At 38.0% G+C, this 19,812-nt stretch overlaps 1 protein-coding gene across 1 annotated transcript in view; it reads left to right on the top strand.

Annotated features, from left to right (window-relative positions):
• Positions 1–19,812, top strand: part of PSME4 (proteasome activator subunit 4) — a gene marked incomplete at its 5' end in the record, with an annotated part of 112,963 nt that overhangs the window by 83,100 nt on the left and 10,051 nt on the right. Inside the window, 9 exons of the mRNA XM_080812619.1 lie at positions 518–671; positions 1,164–1,233; positions 2,287–2,412; positions 3,109–3,261; positions 5,145–5,249; positions 5,808–5,899; positions 6,777–6,908; positions 7,280–7,488; positions 9,550–9,635. Of these exons, the coding sequence (XP_080668745.1) occupies positions 518–671; positions 1,164–1,233; positions 2,287–2,412; positions 3,109–3,261; positions 5,145–5,249; positions 5,808–5,899; positions 6,777–6,908; positions 7,280–7,488; positions 9,550–9,635 (1,127 nt within the window). The remainder of the gene's footprint in view (positions 1–517; positions 672–1,163; positions 1,234–2,286; positions 2,413–3,108; positions 3,262–5,144; positions 5,250–5,807; positions 5,900–6,776; positions 6,909–7,279; positions 7,489–9,549; positions 9,636–19,812) is intronic.

Below are 19,812 nucleotides of genomic sequence, written 5' to 3'. Positions count from 1 at the left end.
AGACACATTTGTAGTTCCCATATTAAATGAATGTTTAACAGTTCCCAAAAAACGTACATTATGTAGAAAGAATGTCAAAGTACATATGGTAAAATGTTAAAGTTTGGGGCTTCTGGGTGAAGAATACATGGGAATTCTTTGAGCTCTTTAAGGCTGAAATTAATTCAAATCTTAAGAGTTTTAACAAAATTAATCCTTTTAATTTTGGTGAAAGGAATGAAGTATGGATCATCCTTGATTTTTTTTTTTTTTTTTGCCCCAAATAATTATCCCATTCAAGAATTTTACATTGTTGACACATGTACTTTACGTGTTTCTTTTCTAGATGGCAATCTCAGCAGTGGCTGGTATTCTTAAACAGTTCAAAAGAAATCATACATATGTGGTCTTGCTTTGAACAGATTTTTATAATCTTATTATAAAGACAAAGTCAAACCAGTACTATTGATTGAAAGTTGAGAGTAATTATTGCATGGATATTTTTAAGTTTATCAAATGTAATTGTCTTTTCCTTAAGGTGGATATTCTAAACCTACCCAAATTCTTGCTGGGGATAGGCCTGATAATCATTGGTTGCATTATGATAGCAAAAGTATACCAAGAACCAAAAAAGAATGGGAGTCAAGCTGCTTTGTGGAAAAAACTCACTGGGGATACTACACCTGGCCTCAGTAAGTTGCAAATTGCACCTTCTTATTAAACAGCTTATCTTTGATGTAATTTGTTTGATCATTTTGGATTTGTGGAGAGGTTCAGAGACACTCGAAGCAGATATGGAGGACCCTGCCACCAAAAACACACAATCTCTAGCTTTTTTCTTCTTCCTCTTCCTCTTTTTCTTCTGTTCCTGCCAGTGCTATACCTCAGTCTTACCTCATTCTTTGTATTTCCACCGAAACCATTTGACTTCTTATTTCCACCATTATACATTTAAGGAGTTTGTGAATAGCTGCTCTAAATTATATGTTTACCTATCAGTATTACATATGCCTATACCAGCCCAGAGAAATGTTTACTTATTTCACTGTTCACTCCAAGCACTTATTATCACTAGGACACAGCATGTGATTAGAGTTCATGAAAAGTGCCTTCTAATGCTTTCTCTCCATGAAGCTCTCCTGTTTTTTTTTTCTATATATATTACAAATATAAACTCTTTGTAGGAATATGGTTGTTTACGCTGGTGTGGAAGAGCAGCCTAAGCTTGGCAGAAGCAGGGAGGATTTAACAGAGGTAAGCATTCCATTTTCGCTATCTGTAAACACTTAATCATGGTTCACATGCATCTTACTTTTGGCCTCTGATTTATTTCAAATGGAGGTCATGGTTTTTTCCCCCAGTCAGTGTATTTCAGGATAGCACTGGGTAAATACTGGTAAATGTGTACTCCCTTTCTCCACCCCCTTTATCTGCCCACCCCCTGAATTCTGTTTGGTCCAGTTGGCACAAGTCTTTGTATTTAAGATTGCTCATGTACTGCCCCACTTTTCCTGGGTCCTGCTTTATATAGTCATCTGCATGTTTCTCGTATGCGTTCTGTATGGTAACAAGCTTCTTGGGGGCAGAGATTGGGTTTTGTTGCTTATTGTTGCTGTTGGCTGTTAGTTTTTTGTTGCATATAAATGATGAGCACTCAGTAAACAGACGTTTGAAGATTTAAGTCGAAACTCCTTAGTTGTCAATAAAGTTTATTTCTTTACCGTTTTAAAAGTTAAGGACTTTTAGTGTTTTTCTCAATAAAGTTAGTAACATAGCTTTTTATTTTATTTATGTGTGTATTAACTTTTAAGTAAGCTCTATGCTGTATGTGGGCCTTGAACTCATGACCCTGAGATCAAAAGTCACATGCTGTACTGACTGAACCAGCCAGGTACCCCTAGCACTTATTTTCTAATTCAACAAAGTTTACCTTTTAACTTCTGATGTTTTATAAATATGGAAATAATTTGTTGGGGTTTACAGTTTAGAATATTTTCCTCAATTACACACCAGATGGCACAATGGTACTGTCTTTATATACCATCTTCAAGCAGACTGTTTGTGGGATTTAATTCAGTTTGAGAAAGGGAATTCAAACTTGAAGATCTGAAGGAAAACTTTCAACTGTTATGGATTTAGCATTTTTAGGAGATTATTTTGGTTGTCGAAAGCCTCTATGAGAAGTAAAAATTCTTATAACAGCCTACTGTTGATAATCAAAACTTCACAGTTGAATTTTGATGTTTCAGAATCATGTTTTTAGATAGATCTTAAACCCTGAATGTTGTTTTTTTTTTAACTTTATAGGCTGAACAGATTATATTTGATCATTTTTCTGATCCTAAATTTGTTGAACAGTTAATTACTTTTCTATCTTTAGAAGACAGAAAAGGAAAAGATAAGTTTAATCCTCGCCGTTTTTGCCTCTTTAAGGTAAATATGTTATTTAATATCCCTCTTCATAAAGCTTACTATCAGTTTGTTGGTGCATAAGTTTTAAAGTCAAAGTTTGAGTTTAGTTATCTGTTGTCTTCATCTAAAATGGCTGTGAAAGTTATACCAATCAGATTGATCTTAGCTTAAGATCTAGGAGTTTTTAAGAAAAAGAAGCTTTTTTTTTTTTTTTAATTTTATTTATTTGACACAGATAGATCACAAGTAGGCAGAGAGGCAGGCAGAGAGAGGGGAAGCAGGCTCCTTGCTGAGTAGAGAGCCCAATGCTTGATCCCAGGACCCTGAGATCATGACCTGAGCCAAAGGCAGAGGCTTAACCCACTGCGCCACCCAGGCACCCCAAGAAAAAGAAGCTTTTTCATATTTAGCTCTAATATTTATAATAAGCAATAGAAGAAAACCCAACAAGACTATGCATTTGAGTTTTTTGAGGTGTGTGAAATTTTAAGGTCAGAAAGATTATTAATTGTGATTTCAATGATTATATTTTACTGTGATATAACAGTATTTTTATTTTAACTTACAGACATTGTTAAAGCATTTCTAAAGGGTAGAACTCTTGGGGTTTTGTGAGCACAGTAGTAATGTAAATGAACACAAGCATATTAGAATTATAATGGAGATAATAGTCATTTGAGTACTGAAGAACTTTCTTTTTTATATGTATGTATATAGGGCATATTCAGAAATTTCGATGATGCGTTTCTGCCAATTCTGAAGCCCCATTTAGAACGTTTGGTTGCAGATTCACATGAAAGCACCCAGCGATGTGTTGCAGAAATTATAGCTGGTTTAATCAGAGGTTCTAAGCATTGGACGTTTGAAAAGGTGATGTATTTGTACAGCATGTTCCCTGTTAAAGCTGTAATACCCATTTATGTAGCAATTCCCAACACAGTAAATATTAATACTTGAAATAGGAAATGTTCAAATTCCATATTGCTTTTGAGTGTAGGTCACAGACTAATGCATAGTCAACATTCAGTATCTTTCAAAATTTGAATTATTTGCCAACATTAGGGAAAGAACCCTAAGAAAAGATTTCATTTTCTCTTGATCAGTGGGAAGATCCTGGAACTAGTCCTCATTATTGCCCTGTGTCAGTTGACTAGCATGCTGTGCCTGGGCTTCTCCCTTCCTGAGTCACTCTCTGGGCCTCTCATTAAATCTTTCTCTTTGCCACCTTGTTCATCTACATGACTCATTTTGTCTCACAAATAGTTTGAGTTTGACATCCTTTTTTTTTTTTTTAAGTATCCCTTCTAGTTGTAAGACTTAGTTTTAACACACCTACCCTAAGGTTAGTTTCTTAGCAAAATGCACTAGATTGAAAATAACTGGACTAAAAATAGCCAGAATGCCGAAGTATAAGGTAGGCCACCATTTCCTCAAAGAAAAGGCACAGACACTGGTTTTGGCAGACTTTGTTACACATTCTTTTTGGACTATGAACATTTTTTAATACATTAATTTAGTTATACATATTCTTTTTTTTTTTTTTAAGATTTACTTATTTATTTGACAGAGAGAGACACAGCGAGAGAGGGAACACAAGAGTGGGAGAAGGAGAAGCAGGCTTCCTGCCCAGCAGGGAGCCCGATATGAGGCTCAATCCCAGGATGCTGGGATCATGACCTGAGCGGAAGGCGGAGGCTTAACCCACTGAGCCACCCAGGCGCCCCTAGTTATACATATTCAAATCACTTATTAGATTAAAGTATTTGTTGATGTGTAATATTACCTTTTTCTTCCTCACATAACATGAGCAGTTTGGTTTAAACAAGTCACACATATCCTTGTCATCTAGTCTCTGTCATTTTTTAGTCAACTCTTTTCCAGAATACCTCTCCTTTCTTTATATGTTGTTTAAGATACAGCTTTTCTGCTCTCCTCCCTTTCCCTCTCCTCTCCCTTCTTCCCTTCCTCCTCCTCCTCAACGCCTGGTGCTACCACTGGAAATTTTATGCCAAGCCCTCCCTCCTCATTTGTCCTATATAAGTCCTTTTGACTAAAGTGCAGTCCATGGACCTCCACCATGGGCATCACTTGGGAGCTTGTTAGAAAAATAGGATCTCAGGTCCCACCTTGATCAAATGAATCAGAATCTGCATTTTATTAATCTTAATAAAATCTCAAGATGATTTGTATTCTCAAACTGTGAGAAGCATCTATACACATAGATTAACATCTCTGTATAAGTGAACACTTTTAAAAGGCTATTTATAGTAATCCAAAACTTGGAATTTGGGGGGTATAGCTCAGTGGTAGAGCATTTGACTGCAGAACTTGGAATTTGAAGATTATGCTTCAGGCTAATCCTAAATTGTATTAAAAAGTCATTGCTTCCTATATTAGGACTTCAAGTGACCTCGATAAGCATGTGAAACTTACAAAATGAGGTTTTGTTTGACTCCAGTGTACTTTATTACTCAGCATTTTCAAAATTTTTTTCAGTAGTATGAGATTTTGTATGGAACCATATATGGTGTCTCCTCTCTTCTGAGTAATTTTTTGGGAAAAAAAAAATCACTTCTATATGTAGGTATGATGATAATATGGTGAAGTTACTTTCCTGGATTATTTGGGTGTTCTAAGAAATAATTTGAGTAAGTATTGGGTTGTGTGCTTGTATGTGTGTATTTCCAGGGAAAGGCAGTTGAAGAAAAATGTGAGTATCATTAACTTTTCCCCATATATTTTGTTTTGAGTAGGTGGAGAAGCTTTGGGAGCTTCTTTGCCCACTGCTTAGAACAGCGCTGTCCAACATTACGGTAGAAACTTACAACGACTGGGGAACTTGTATAGCAACATCCTGTGTAAGTTCTGTTTCTTTTTTGTGTTTACTCATCTACTTAAACTGTTTCATACCCTTTCTCAAAATCTGTGAAATCTCATTATACCTCTTGAGTCTTTTCTTTTTCATAGCAATTTTCTTCATAGTTTTGTAATCTTATATAATTGAAGTTGGTTCTGTTCAGCCTTTCAAATAAGCCTTGAGTGGTACCTCTTAAGTGATTATTACATCTTCTCTGTCATGGTAATGCATTCTTAGATTAAATCGCAAATCATGTATGTATCTGGAAATGTAACCTACATATAGTAAAAGCCAGATGATACAAGGTAGGTATTACTTTCTACACTAAATGTGTCTATAGCTTGTATACCTTGATTTAAAGATAATCCCTTTAGCTGACAAAGTTTCTTACTATCTACCTTTCTCACATGAACTGTAAAACTTGAAATTGACTAAAGTACTAGGGTTTTTTTTGTTTTCTTCACTTAAATTTATTTATAATACTAAAATAACAGGATCTGATTTATATACAGAATTATAGGACCCCTGTTTTAATTGTTATTTTGTATTTTCAACACAGGAAAGCAGAGATCCCCGGAAACTTCATTGGCTTTTTGAGCTGCTGTTAGAATCACCACTGAGTGGTGAAGGAGGATCCTTTGTAGATGCATGGTAAATAAAAAGAAAACTTAGAAGGTTAAGGAAAGATTTTGCAACAAAAGATAACAGCTTTGCTCTTGATGTGTAAATGGAAGTGAACTGTCTATACTCCTAAAGGCCTGATAATATAACTATTTTCTTCTGAGAGATGAGTGATCCAATTCAGTACACTTTATGATACTAAGTAGAGTTATTTCTCAGTGGGGAAGCAGTAGAAATGGAGACAACCTGAGCAAGTCAAACGTAATTTAGATTTAACCTTCTCCCTCTTGGAGCGGCTTTTTTTATACCATGACAGTACTAACTTTCTCATCACATCATCTCTTTTTTCACCCTTCCTTATTAGGAAAAAACCAGTAATCCATTCAAGGAAAAATATTCTTGCTGGGATAAAAAGAGTTGGAAAGAATTAGTAGGCTAGAGAAGGGAATCTAGGTAATCCTGTTAACAACAATAAGTTAGTGTTACTATATAGTAAATAGTGGAGAAGTTTCTGATGCTTTGAAATCAATGAGTATTCTCAAGTCAGTATTTCTCTTGATTGTATGGGAATGGAGAGAATGAGAATACAATGAAAATGATGCAGTATAAAAATAAGATCTTCATAAAGGTGCTGTTTTGAATTGTCAGTTTTAATATTTATTGGGTGAGAAAATGTAGCAGGTTTTTTTTTTTAAGATTTTATTTATTTCTTTGACAGAGAGAGAGAGAGATCACAAGTAGGCAGAGAGAGGCAGAGAGAAAGGGGGAAGCAGGCTCCCCGCTGAGCAGAGAGCCTGATGTGGGGCTCAAAATGTAGCAGTTTTAAGTGGAATACAGACTCCATTAGTCTACACTGTCATATGTAAAGGCAGGGAAGGGCTCTAACTCTGCTGTGCCTTCATTCTAGTCGACTCTATGTACTGCAAGGTGGACTTGCCCAGCAAGAGTGGAGAGTACCTGAGCTGTTGCACAGACTACTGAAGTACTTGGAACCCAAACTCACCCAGGTTTACAAAAATGTCAGGGAAAGAATAGGGAGGTAGGTATTCTTTTCCCTGTGGTATGGTACAATTCTTGAGTTCTTTTATATTAAATTTTAATATTTAGTAGTAAATACTGGTTATGTTACTATTGGGTTTCGTGGATCCTTGTCTTCAAATTTTGTTTTATATTGTGTTTGGGACACTAGTCCATGAGGCTCTAATGTAAAACAGGACAGCAGTGAGCTCATGAGCCAGAGGTGCACATTTGGCCAGTTCTCAGTGTCTCCGAATTATGGGCACAGCACAAGAGACTCTCTCCAGGAGTCATTGTTTAAATATTCACTTTGGTTGGGTCATTGCTTTTGAACCTTAGTTTTATTGATAACGTGGCATCTCTTCTCACTCCTACGTGTATTTCATTTTATAGTGTGCTGACCTACATATTTATGATCGATGTTTCTTTGCCAAACACTGCGCCAACAGCATCCCCACGAGTCCCTGAGTTTACTGCTCGAATTTTAGAGAGATTGAAACCCCTTATGGATGTAGATGAAGAAATTCAGAACCATGTTATGGAAGAAAATGGAATTGGTGAAGAAGATGAACGAACTCAGGGCATTAAACTCTTAAAAACTAGTGAGTGGCTAAAATTAATAGAAACTTGCTTAAAAACAGACATTTATTACCAGGGGAAAACAAAACAAAATAGACATTTATTTAGATTATCCTTTGGGATGTTTTGTTCCTGTTTTTTTATTGTGGTAACACGCACATAATACGGAGTTTATAGTTGGGTGACATTAAATACATTCACATTGTTGTACAACCATCACCGTCGTACACCTCCAGTGCTCTTCAAATTGCAACACTGAAGTTCTGTAATGGCCTTGTTCTACACTTTCCTCGCCGCTGCAGCCACCATTCTACTTAGCCTCAGAATTTGCCAGTTTTAAGTATTTCATATAAGTGGGATCATACATTCTTCCTTGTAAGTTGAACGTTTTAACTTTGCATTGTGTTTTCAGTATTTATCCATTTATCTGTTGAAGGACATTTAGGTTGTTTCTGCCTCTCGGGTGCTGTGACTAGTGCTGCTGTGAGCAGTGATGTAGACGTTATGTTTTGAGTCCCCTGTTTTCACTTCTTTGGGCTATTGGAAGTAGAATTGCTGGACCATGTGGTAATTCTATGTTTAACTTTTTTTAAAAGCCACCAAACTATTTTCCTCAGTAGCTGCCCCATTTTACCTTCCAACCAGCAGTACAAGGAGGTTGCCATTTTTTCATACTCATGCCAATACTTTTTTCTGTTTTTATGACTTACAACTATCCAGATGAGTGTGAAGAGGGTATCTGTGGTTTTGATTTGCATTTCCCTAATGATTAGTGGTTAAACATTTTTTCATTTGTTTATTTGCCTTTTTTTTTTTTTTTTAATCTTCTTTGGAGAATTGTCTCTTCACATCCCCTGCCAATTTTTGAGTTAGGTTTTAGTGTTGTTGTTTTGAGTTACAGTTCTTTTTGTATTCTGGATAGCAGCCCCTTGTCTAATAAATGGTTTGCAAATATTTTCTTATTTGGTGAGTTGTCTTTTTCACTATCTTGATAGTATCTTTGATACACAAAAGTTTTTAATTTTGATGAAATCGAGTTTATTTTTTCTTTTGTTGCCTTTGCTTTTTGTGTCATATCCAAGAAATTATTGCCAAATCCAGTGTCATGAAATTTTTCCCTTAAGTTTTTTTCTAAGAGTTTTATACTTTTATTTATTTATTTTTTAAAAGATATTTATTTATTTATTTATTTATTTGACAGAGATCACAAGTAGACAGAGAGGCAGGCAGAGAGAGAGGGGAAGCAGGCTCCCTGCCGAGCAGAGATCCTGATGTGGGGCCCGATCCCAGAACTCTGAGTTCATGACCCGAGCGGAAGGCCGAGGCTTAACCCACTGAGCCAGCCAGGCATCCCAGAGTTTTACACTTTTAGTTCACAGGTTTAGATCTTTAATTCCCTAAGCTAATGTTTATGTATAATGTAAGTTAAGGGTCATCTTCATTTTTTTGCCTGAGCATGTCCAATTTCCCGGCACCATTTGTTGAAAAGGCTTATTTCTTCATTGAGTAGTCTTGGCAGTCTTCTGAAAATTACTTGGCCATATGTGTGAGGGCTTATTTCTGGACTCTAGTGTATGCCATTGGTCTGTATGTCTGTCCTTATGTCAGTGCCACACTGTTAGGATTACTATAGTTTGTAGTAAGTTTTGAAATCAGGAAGTGTGAGTCCCCCAACTTTGTTCGTTTTCAAAATTGTTTTGATTATTGGGGGTGTTCTGTTAGAAATTTAAAATTTTTTCAAGCATTCTAAGTATAAACAGCTTAACTTAGTTATCATTTTTGCTACATTAGGATTATTGTAGGTTAATTCATAGTTGGTATTGATATTTAGTAGGCTGTTAATTTGTTGATTCATTTTTTGAGTGACTTCAGTACCCTAGTTGGTTGATGCCCTTTATTATGGTTCCTGTCATAATGCTGTTAGTGTCAAATTTATGAAGTAACATCATGATCTCTTTCTTAACATTGAAGAGTTAGTTAGCAGAGCTATCATAATGGCTTTCTGACACTAGCACTATAGTATTACTGTATTTTGTGCTCTAACTGTATAGCAAGACTGATTCCACCTGTTTATTTTCAAATAGTATTGAAATGGCTGATGGCTAGTGCAGGAAGATCCTTCTCTACAGCGGTCACAGAGCAACTTCAGCTTCTACCATTGTTTTTTAAGGTAAGTTTATGGCTGAAATTAAGAATGCATTTCCCTGTGTTAACTAACTGGAATTTACTTATTTGTTTTAAGATTTTATTCATTTATTTGACAGAAAGACTGCAAGAGAGGGAACACAAGCAGGGCAAGTAGGAGAAGGAGAAGCAGGTTTCCTGTGGAGCAGGGGGCCAGACACTACTGACTGAGCCACCCGGGCACCCAAACTAACTGGAATTTAAATACAAACCTGGAAAGAAAAAAAGTGCATCCCCTTCTGACCTTCACAGGGAATTTATATTTATCATCTGATAGTGGATAGTTTTTCAGACTCTGTGTGACTTGGTTGGTTCGCTAAGGAGAATAGTCATAGGAGGATCATGAAGTGATAGCAATTTAATATTTGTTGAAATAATCTTTTCAGTATTAGGTAAGGCTAGTATCTTAACAGATACATGAAAAGTTTACAGACAAAGCATTGTTATACTGATAACCAGTTTCCAAGTATAGTTAAGGAAAATATTGACAGCTAAAAAAATAAAGCCATAGTGACATTTTTTTAATATAGCTATTTCTGATTTGTTTTATTCAGTATATATGAAATCTAAAGCTGTATTGTATTTATACATACAATATTTGTATTTATGGTGTCAAATGGGACTGTAACTGCTTTTAACAAACACCTGCAGAAGTAGCTTGTTTCTGTCAGTTCTGCAAAGACACTGAAGTCTGATTTGATTTGATGGAAGGTGTAGCCTACGTGGGTCTAATTACTCATCTAGGCAGGTGATGAAGCTGATGAAACTAAGGTCACAGATCAGTATATTGGTTGCCGCCATTCTAGCTTGCAGTCGTGCTGTGGTTAGCAAAACAGTCTGGTCTTATGGCACATTTGGAAGGGTTGGCACAAATATCACCGCTGCTTGAGAGTTACTGTTCGGTGCAGATATCATTTTGGAAGGAACACCCTTGGTACTGTATCTCAGCAAATCATCTGCTAAACTTTGGATTTGCCACAGTATACTATGTCTTCAAGAAATCTCAAAAAGATAACTCTAGTGGGCACCTGGGTGGGTCAGTCGTTAAGTGTTTACCTTTGGCTCAGGTCGTGATCCCCTGGGGGGGAAGGGTGTCCACTTCTCACCCTGCCGGTGCTCGCACGCGTGCGCTCTCTCTCAAATAAAATTTAAAAAAAAAAAAAAAAGATTACTGGTAATATTCAAAGGATCCACCACTAAAATACTTTTAGGAATACTATGTAGGGCCTGATACCCATGAGTACCTCTGGGATCTTTCAGGATATAAGAGCAGACAGTAGTTATTAGTGTATAGAGATCCTTGTTACTTGTAGGTCCTTGGTGTAGATAGGGTTTGTCTTTAGGGCAGTGGTGCTTTAAACTTTTCCACTGCCACATATGCAAGTGGATACAGAACATGATCTCATATGTCCATAAATGGGTAATATGAAATGAGTGTTGGTATAGTTGGAGTTTTATCCCCTTCTTCCACTCATGCTCACGCCCCCGAGATCAAGAGTCACACACCCTTTTGACTAAGCCAGCCAGGCGCCCCTAATTTTTTCTTTTCTTTTGAGTGAAATAGAGATTACCTAAAAATAAAATCTTTTATTTTTTTTGTTAAAGATTTTATTTATTTATTTGTGAGAGGGAGAGCGAGTGAGCACAGGCGGACAGAGTGGCAGGCAGAGGCAGAGGGAGAAGCAGGCTCCCCTCCGAGCAAGGAGCCCAATGTGGGACTCCATCCCAGAACCCTGGGATCATGACCTGAGCCAAAAGCAGCCGCCCAACCAACTGAGACACCCAGGCGTCCCAAAATAAAATCTTTAAAAAAAAAAATCAGGGACACCTGGGTGGCTCAATGGGTTAAGCCTCTGCCTTCGGCTCAGGTCATGATCTCAGGGTCCTGGGATCGAGCCCCGCATCGGGCTCTCTGCTCAGCACGGAGTCTGCTTCCTTCTCTCTCTCTCTGCCTGCCTGTCTGCCTACTTGTGATCTCTGTCAAATAAGTAAATAAAATCTTAAAAAAAAAAAAAACAACAGAAAGCAGATATGTGAGAGTGAGGTTGATAGAAGGAGGTTTTGAATCCACATAAAATTTATAAAAACTTTAATCATTAGAAAGCTGTATTGTGTGAATTGCTTCTGACAGGCCTAACATTTCACCTGTATCTACAGATAATGAGGTTGAGAATCTGCTTTAGGCCATCATGGTGAATGGAGTGTGGGGTACAAAGACAGCATAGCACAGATGAACGTTACTTTCCAGGCAGTCAGCTGTGTAGAGTAAGAATAAAGAAAGGAGTCTAAAAGCAAGTTGTTGCTTATTAAACTGTAGAACGCACTCAGAAATAGTTGGAGATGAGATCAGAAATCTGTTTCGGACACTTGAGGTGCTTCAGAAATTCTAAATGAAGTTATTATATCCCATCACATAAAAAGCAGTTTTATATCAATTTAAAAAAAGGGGGGGGCACCTGGGTGGCTCAGTGGGCTAAAGCCTCTGCCTTCAGCTCAGGTCATGATCCCAGGGTCCTGGGATCGAGCCCCGAATCGGGGGGGTCTCTGCCCAGCAGGGAGCCTGCTTCCCATCTCTCTCTCTCTGCCTGCCTCTCTGCCTACTTGTGATTTCTGTCTGTCAAATACATAAATAAAATCTTTAAAAAAAAAAAAAACCCACCTTGACATCTATATCAAAGTGAAAGTTGCAGTTAATTTGCCTTTTCTAGTCGAAGAGACCCTCACCAAGTTTTTGCAAGGATGAAGTGAGATAATGTCTGTAAAGCAGATAGCACGGTGTAAAATATTTATATATAATTATTGCATATTACTTTTGTTACTAGTCTTTTTAACTGCATTTTAATTTGGAATAGTAAAGAGTTCAGATGCCAATGATCAGGGAGGAGGAAGAAAGGACGTGTTGTATCCTAAGTTTCAAACTTCCCTGAGTGCTCATCAGAAGTCACTACTGTAGAATAGTAGTTTGTATATGTCAGACTCAGAGAAAAACTTGCAGATGTTGTTACAACTGGTACAGAATTACATACCATTGATAGGATTTCTGCAGAAAAACTACTTTTCTTAATAATTAGAGGAAGCAGGGACACCTGGGTGGCTTGGTCATTAAGCATCTGCCTTTGGCTCAGGTCATGTGGGATCGAGCCCTGCATCAGACTCCCTGCTCAGCGGGAAGCCTGCTTCTCCCTCTCCCATTCCTCCTGCTTCTGTACCCTCTCTCACTGTCAAATAAATAAATGACATCTTAAAAAAATATGTTAGAGGAGAGGAAAACCCTGTAGAGTGTTCTTTTGCTAACTAAGTTTTTGTACAGATTAACACAGAGCAGCATTTTGTACAGGTTAACACAGTTTAATGTCAGTTAAATCTTAACTGTAATGTACCAAAATTAATAAATTATGTGAAAACAAAGCAAAAGAAAGACTAAGATCTCCTTCTTTTATATCACAGTATTAGTTAAGGATATTTAATTGCAAGCACTAAAAACTAAATGTCTGCAACAGTGGAAGGAGGAAATTAATTAGATTATGTAGAAGTATCTATGCAGTTCACTGCCTAGGGACACAGATAACAGAAGCTAAACAGCTTCAGCAGGTGCCGTCTCCTTGCATTTCTCTCTTCAAGATTTCAGATGTCCAGAAATACACTTTGGCTCAGCAATATGATCCCTCGGTTGACGGACCCACCAGAATGACAGAAAAGAATGATTTTCCAAAAGTTAATCAAAATGTCTGTTTTCAGCAAGAGGGATGGATATTGGCAAGGAAATGCTACAGACAGACATTAAAACACCCCTATTACTTTAGGTCTTAAGGAAAACCCAAATCACTGTATGTCAGTCTCCCCTGTAGTATGGCCAGAAAGTAAAAGGTAAGAATAGGCAGTACCTGAAGAAAGCCTCTAGATTTTTTTTTTTTTTAAAGATTTTATTTATTTATTTGTCAGAGAGAGAGTACACACAAGCAGGCAGAGAGGCAGGCAGAGGCAGCGAGAGAAGCAGGCTCCCTGCTGAGCAAGGAGCCCGATGTGGGACTTGATCCCAGGACCCTGGGATCATGACCTGAGCCGAAGGCAGCGGCTCAACCAACTGAGCCACCCAGGCGTCCAGAAAGCCTCTAGATTTTGTTGGCATAGACTTTTTTCCCCAAACTTTTTATTTTGAATTAGTAAGGCTTCACAGGAGTTGCAAGGTACTACAGAGCAGTCTCATGTACCCTTCACTTATTTTTCTCTAGTAGTTACATTTTCAAAACCAGAAAATTAAAATCAGTACAACATGTGTATAATTCTGTGTCATTCTATCACACAGATTCCTACAACCACCAACACAATCATGATACAGAAGTACTCCCGTTATCACCAAAATTACTTTGTGTTACCCCATGACAGTCAACCTTCCTCCTCTCCCTCAGCACCACTATCCTCTGGCAACCACTGATTATTCTCCATCTCTATAATTGTCATTTCAAGAATGTCATATAGATGGATTACAGCTTGTCTTTTTATGAAGAGAGTGTAATCTACCCCCATAATGCCAGTTGAACATTCCCAAACTTTAAGGTTGTCTGAATCTTAATTTTTCTATAACTACTGTGGTAGTTGGAACATTATGACAGTGTACACATGTGTTCTTTTAAAAGTTGTATCTGGGGGGCACCTGGGTGGCTCAGTGGGTTAAAGCCTCTGCCTTCAGCTCAGGTCATGATCCCAGGGTCCTGCGATCAAGCCCCACATCGGGCTCTTTGCTCAGCAGGGAGCCTGCTCCCCGCCAACCTGCCTCTCTGCCTACTTGTGATCTCTGTCAAATAAATAAATAAAATCTTAAAAAAAAAAAAAGAAGGTTGTATCTGGGAAGAAAAATAATGCCTTTGAGAAAATATTAAAAGTTGAAAATTAAAAAGTTTAAGTGAGTTGGTAAGATTCAGATAAACTAGACTACAGAGTAATTGCTGATCAAGAAATACCGATGTTATTCCTTGAGATGAACTAATGAAAGTACTTTTCCAAACTTAGAAGCTTTGCTTTGTAACAGAAAAGGTTTTCATTCCACAAACAGTAATGTTGTTAATAGATAAAATCACTGCAAAGTAAAATATCTCTCAAGATTTTGGGGCACCGGGCTGGCTCAGTCAGAAGAGTGTGCAACTCTTGATCTCAGGGTTATGGGGTGTAGAGATTACTTAACCAAATCAATAAAAACTTAAAAATATCTAAGAGATTTTGATTTTCTTGGCACATTAAAGTAGTCTAGCCCAAACAAATTGTTGTCCTGTGCTAGTAATTAATAATGGTTAATTTGCTGCTTTGGAACACGCTGTTCCTTACAGTGAAGTTTACCTATTGGATTTCAGGATTTTGCTGCTTAGTACAACATTTTAACCTCTTAACATGAGAACATTATGCCCTAATTTCATTCATAAAACACTTTTTTTTCATGAATGGTAGAAAGAAAGACTGCTGATTCAACAGGTGAGTGAGTCACCTTAAATTTTCCTGGTGGTAATGGTAGGCCTGCCAGCAAATGAAAATCTTCTTTTCTTTTCTTTTTTTTTTTAAGATTTCATTTATTATATGACAGAGATCACAAGTAGGCAGAGAGGCAGGCAGAGAGAGATGGGGAAGCAGGCTCCCTGCTGAGCAGAGAGCCCGATTCAGGGCTCGATCCCAGCACCCTGGGATCATGACCTGAGCGGAAGGCAGAGGCTTTAACCCACTGAGCCACCCAGCTGCCCCGAATATCTTCTATTTTTATACTAGAGTTCAACTAACCAAACTCTGAATCACCACATTTTTATTATGGGTGAATTAAATGACAAAACAATTCCATGTACATTGCCTGGAGATTTGGACTGTTCAGTATTTGTAATAATTTTTATCTTCAATTTCTTTGGTGTGTGTCTTTTTTTATATCTTTGTGAGCGCATCTGTGCCATATGCTGCATTAGTGTAGATGTCGGATTGTATAAAAAATACAGAAATGTTTCATTCTACAAATTGATTTTTTTTAAAGATTATTCATTTGTTTATTTGACAGAGATCACAAGTAGGCAGAGAGGCAGGCAGAGAGAGAAGGGGAAGCAGGCTTCCTGCTGAACAGAGAGCCCGATGCGGGGCTCGATCCCAGGACCCTGAGATCATGACCTGAGCCAAAAGCAGAGGCTTAACCCACTGAGCAACCCAGGCACCCCTGATTTTTTTTTTTAGAGTCTGATAATGACCATCTTCTCACATAACTGCCTCTCCCTCTTTAATGACTGCATTGTATTATCATTTATTCAGTCCATTTTCTATGGGTAGTCACTGGTTATTCCCAGTTTTTGGCTGTTAAAAACTAATAGTCTTTTGCAAATATGCATATATTTGTAGGGCAAATACTGTATATAAAATTACCATGTAAAAGACCTGCTTGGAACTGCACTCCAAAGAGTCTGTCTTATGTTATCTCTTTCCCATTAACCCTGACATTTCTTAAATCTTTGATGGTTAAATAAAATTTTTTTTAAAGATTATTATACTTCTTGGGATGCTTAGCTGGCTCACTCAGTAGAGCATGCAACCCTTAATCTCAGAGATGTAAATTCAAACCCTACACTGGGCTTGGCGCTTCCTTATGATAGATAAATAAGTAAATAAAAATATAAAACAAAATTATTGTATCTCTTTAGTGAGGATGTCTCCTTATACATTGGCTATTTGTATTTTTTTGCCAGCTATCTGTATTTTGCAAGTTTTCTCTTGTGTTATAAAGGAGTTCCATTTTTATAATTTTCTTTAAGTGATGTTAAGAAGTATTTTTTTCTCCCTTGATTTGAGATGAAATCTCATATACTTGTTTCAATAAAGTCTGCTAAGAGATATTATTTCCATCAAACTTGGACAGATTATCACAGTGAATTAGTATATTGAGCTTGGAGGTTTAGTTGCTAAAGAAAAAATTATTCTCACACATGTCAGTTGTGAGGAAGACTTCGTTTGGAACTATTGGATAGGTGTCAAGAGTGAATACAGCAAAGACAGTTGGGGATATTTAGCCAATGAGCGGAACGGTGGGGAGGTGTTAGTGTGAAGAGAATGACTAATAGGAGAGACATCAAGTATAGGGGATTCTTGATAAACTGACTTGACAGGACTCTTCCAAAAGCATTCCATGTTGATCACGTACGAAAAGTGGAGGTGAGAAATTGGATCAGATACAGAGGTGAGAGATTCTCTCAGATGTCAGGATTCTTGATAAAACTGGACTCAGTAGGTCCGGATGAAAAGAGGGCTCAGAGGAGTCTGGCTAATGTTTGGTAAACAGGGGTAGTTAAAGTAAAGGCATGGTTTAAAAAAAAAAAAAAAAACAAAGTAAACGCAAAGTTAAGTGCCCATTGGTTATGGGTATGCAAAGAAATTTGGTAATACTAAGCTTTGAATATTTAACCTCCATTGATACAATCCTTAGTGTTTTAGATAAAAATAATTTCTTTCCATATTAAAACTATAACTTTGGTTGGGAGCGGGGGCACTGTTGCTTGTTTTTCAGTAGCCTCTGTTCCCAGCATGGAGTCCAACACAGGGCTTGAATTCACAACCCTGAGATCAACCTGAGCTGAAATCAAAAGTTGGATGCTTAACCCACTGAGCCACCCAGGGACCCCCATATTAAAACTATACTTTAAAAAGAAACAAGAAAATATATTTAGACTGTTTTAGAGGAGGGGTGCCTGGGTGGCTCAGTGGGTTGAGCCTCTGCCTTTGGCTCGGGTTGTGGTCTTGGGGTCCTGGGATCGAGCCCCGCATCGGGCTCTCTGCTCAGCGGGGAGCCTGCTTCCCCTGCCCTCTCTGCCTGTTTCTCTGCCAACTTGTGATCTCTCTCTCTCTGTCAAATAAATAAAATATTTTAAAAAGTTAAAAAAAAATAGACTGTTTTAGAGGACACTTACTTATTAAGGGCTGGGGACAAAGAAGGCTGAGCGTACTTTATTTTACCAGTTTGTCTTTAGAGCCCTAAAAAATACTTTTTATGATCATAAAACAAAATTAAATGAAGACTCCCCTCCCACCCCGCTTTTTAAAATATTTATAAACTTTACACCCAGTCAGTGTTGGGCTCAAACTCATGATCCTGAGATCAAGAATGGCGTGCTCCACCAACTAAACCAGCCAGGCACCTCTGCCTTTAAAAAAAAAGCAAAATGAAACAAATGAACTTCACCTTACTATGTTTCTGGTTGTAAGGATAAATATACGAAGCACTGACTTTAAAAACAGAAAATCACACATGCCTATGGGGACTGCATCCCGTAATATTGGAATAAAGCTATCATGTCTATTATATAATAATAAAGAGCAAATAAATGATAATTGTTAGTAGTGTTAAAAAAACAAAATTCATCAGAGTAAATTCGAAGATCTTACTGGCTTTGTTCAGTGATTCATGAATCAGGCAGTACCATGTAAAAAATGGAAAGGACTCCAGGGATCTATACCAAATGGAAGGTGTATATAATATATAGTGGGGGTGGGGGGAGAGCATGAGCAGGGTGAGGAGGGGCAGAGGGAGAAGGAGAAGCAGACTGCCCCACTGAGCAGGGAGCCCAATACAGGGCTTAATCCCAGAACCCTGGGATCACAACCTGAGCCAGAGGCAGACACTTAACTGATTGAGCCACCCAGGTGCCTCCCAAAATGGAAGGTCTTTAAAGGCAGAAATGGGTTGGGACAAGAAAGGCCAAACAAAAGATTATTTCAGACAAGGCAGGAGTCTGCCATGTGGTATACTTTACTATTACTAATCAGTTAATTCCTAATTAACTGGTTGGAAGTCACATTCTTTCAGAACCATAATGACTGAAACTACAGTTAAGTCTTAATTTGCAGTGTTGGAGGCAAGTGACTTCATTTTGGCCCTATTCCTTTTTTAACATTAGGAACCAAAATTTTTAGCATGAGTGACAGGATATAAAAATCCAGGTTTTGGGGTGCCTGGGTGGCTCAGTCAGTTGATCCGCTTGATTTCAGCTCGGGTAATGGCTGGTGGGGTTGTAGGATCGCCAGTGTCGGGCTCCGAATTCGTCTTGGGAGTCTGCTTGAAGAGTCTGCCCCTCTGCCTTTACCCCTACTTGTGCATACATGTGTGTTCTCTCTAAATCTTTTTTAAAAATCTAGCTGTTTAGTAAAACCTCAGTAATCCTAAATTTGAAAATACCAGTATGATCTCATGATCTGCTTTTCTTTAGAAAATAGGCTTAGGGGCGCCTGGGTGGCTCAGTGGGTTAAAGCCTCTGCCTTCGGCTTGGGTCATGATCCCGGGGTCCTGGGATTGAGCCCCGCATCGGGCTCTCTGCTTAGCAGGGAGCCTGCCTCCCCCTCTCTCTCTCTCCCTGCCTCTCTGCCTACTTGTGATCTCTCTCTATCAAATAAATAAATAAAATCTTTTTTAAAAATAGGCTTATTTCCTAGCTCTGGCCACAAAAAACCCATAACCAGTAATCAACTTAATAGTGATCAGTGCTCGTAGTGCCCAGATGACGGTTTCTAAAAAGGTATCATTTCCTGCTAGAAGAACCAGGGCTCCATGGAGTAAAAGTTGATTTCAGGTTAGGACCAAGAAATGTACAGGGTAAACCTAATTCATATTGCTCTACCAGAAACCAAGAATGCAACAGTTATATTAAAGAAATCAGGAGCCATTTCGAGCACCAGTAAGACTAAAACCATTAAGTTTGTTCAAATTTATTAGCTCATAATGACCATTGATTTAAAAATTCGTTGTTACTTTTGGAGGATAGGAAGGAAACCACTGTCAGAGGAAGGAAACCCTCTGAGGAATAGAAGGCTTTTCTGTATGAACTGTTCCATGTAATAATGAACAAGAAATGAGTGTCACCGTTTTGCAAACCTTTTTTTGTAATGCTTCATCACAGAAAGAGAAAACTGACCATAAATGAAGGAAGTACACACCACTTACGCTGTGCTCAAAGAATTAGACTTCAAAAAAATCGAGGCTCTAGATCTAATGCTAATTTACAGGACATACTGGAGCCAATGAATGCCACCACAGGGATGCAGTCAGAGAAGGAAGGCCACTGTAGAGGACACTACAAAACCAAGTAGCCAGGCCCTCCCCCTCTCCTTTTTTTTTAAAAAGGGCAAGGAATTTAAAAAGAGGGTAGGGAGAATTT

This window comes from Martes martes, assembly GCF_963455335.1.
Source record: "Martes martes genome assembly, chromosome: 9".
Taxonomy (NCBI): domain Eukaryota; kingdom Metazoa; phylum Chordata; class Mammalia; order Carnivora; family Mustelidae; genus Martes; species Martes martes.
Note: the sequence above shows the minus strand (reverse complement) of the source record. Positions and strands in the feature narration are given on the sequence as shown.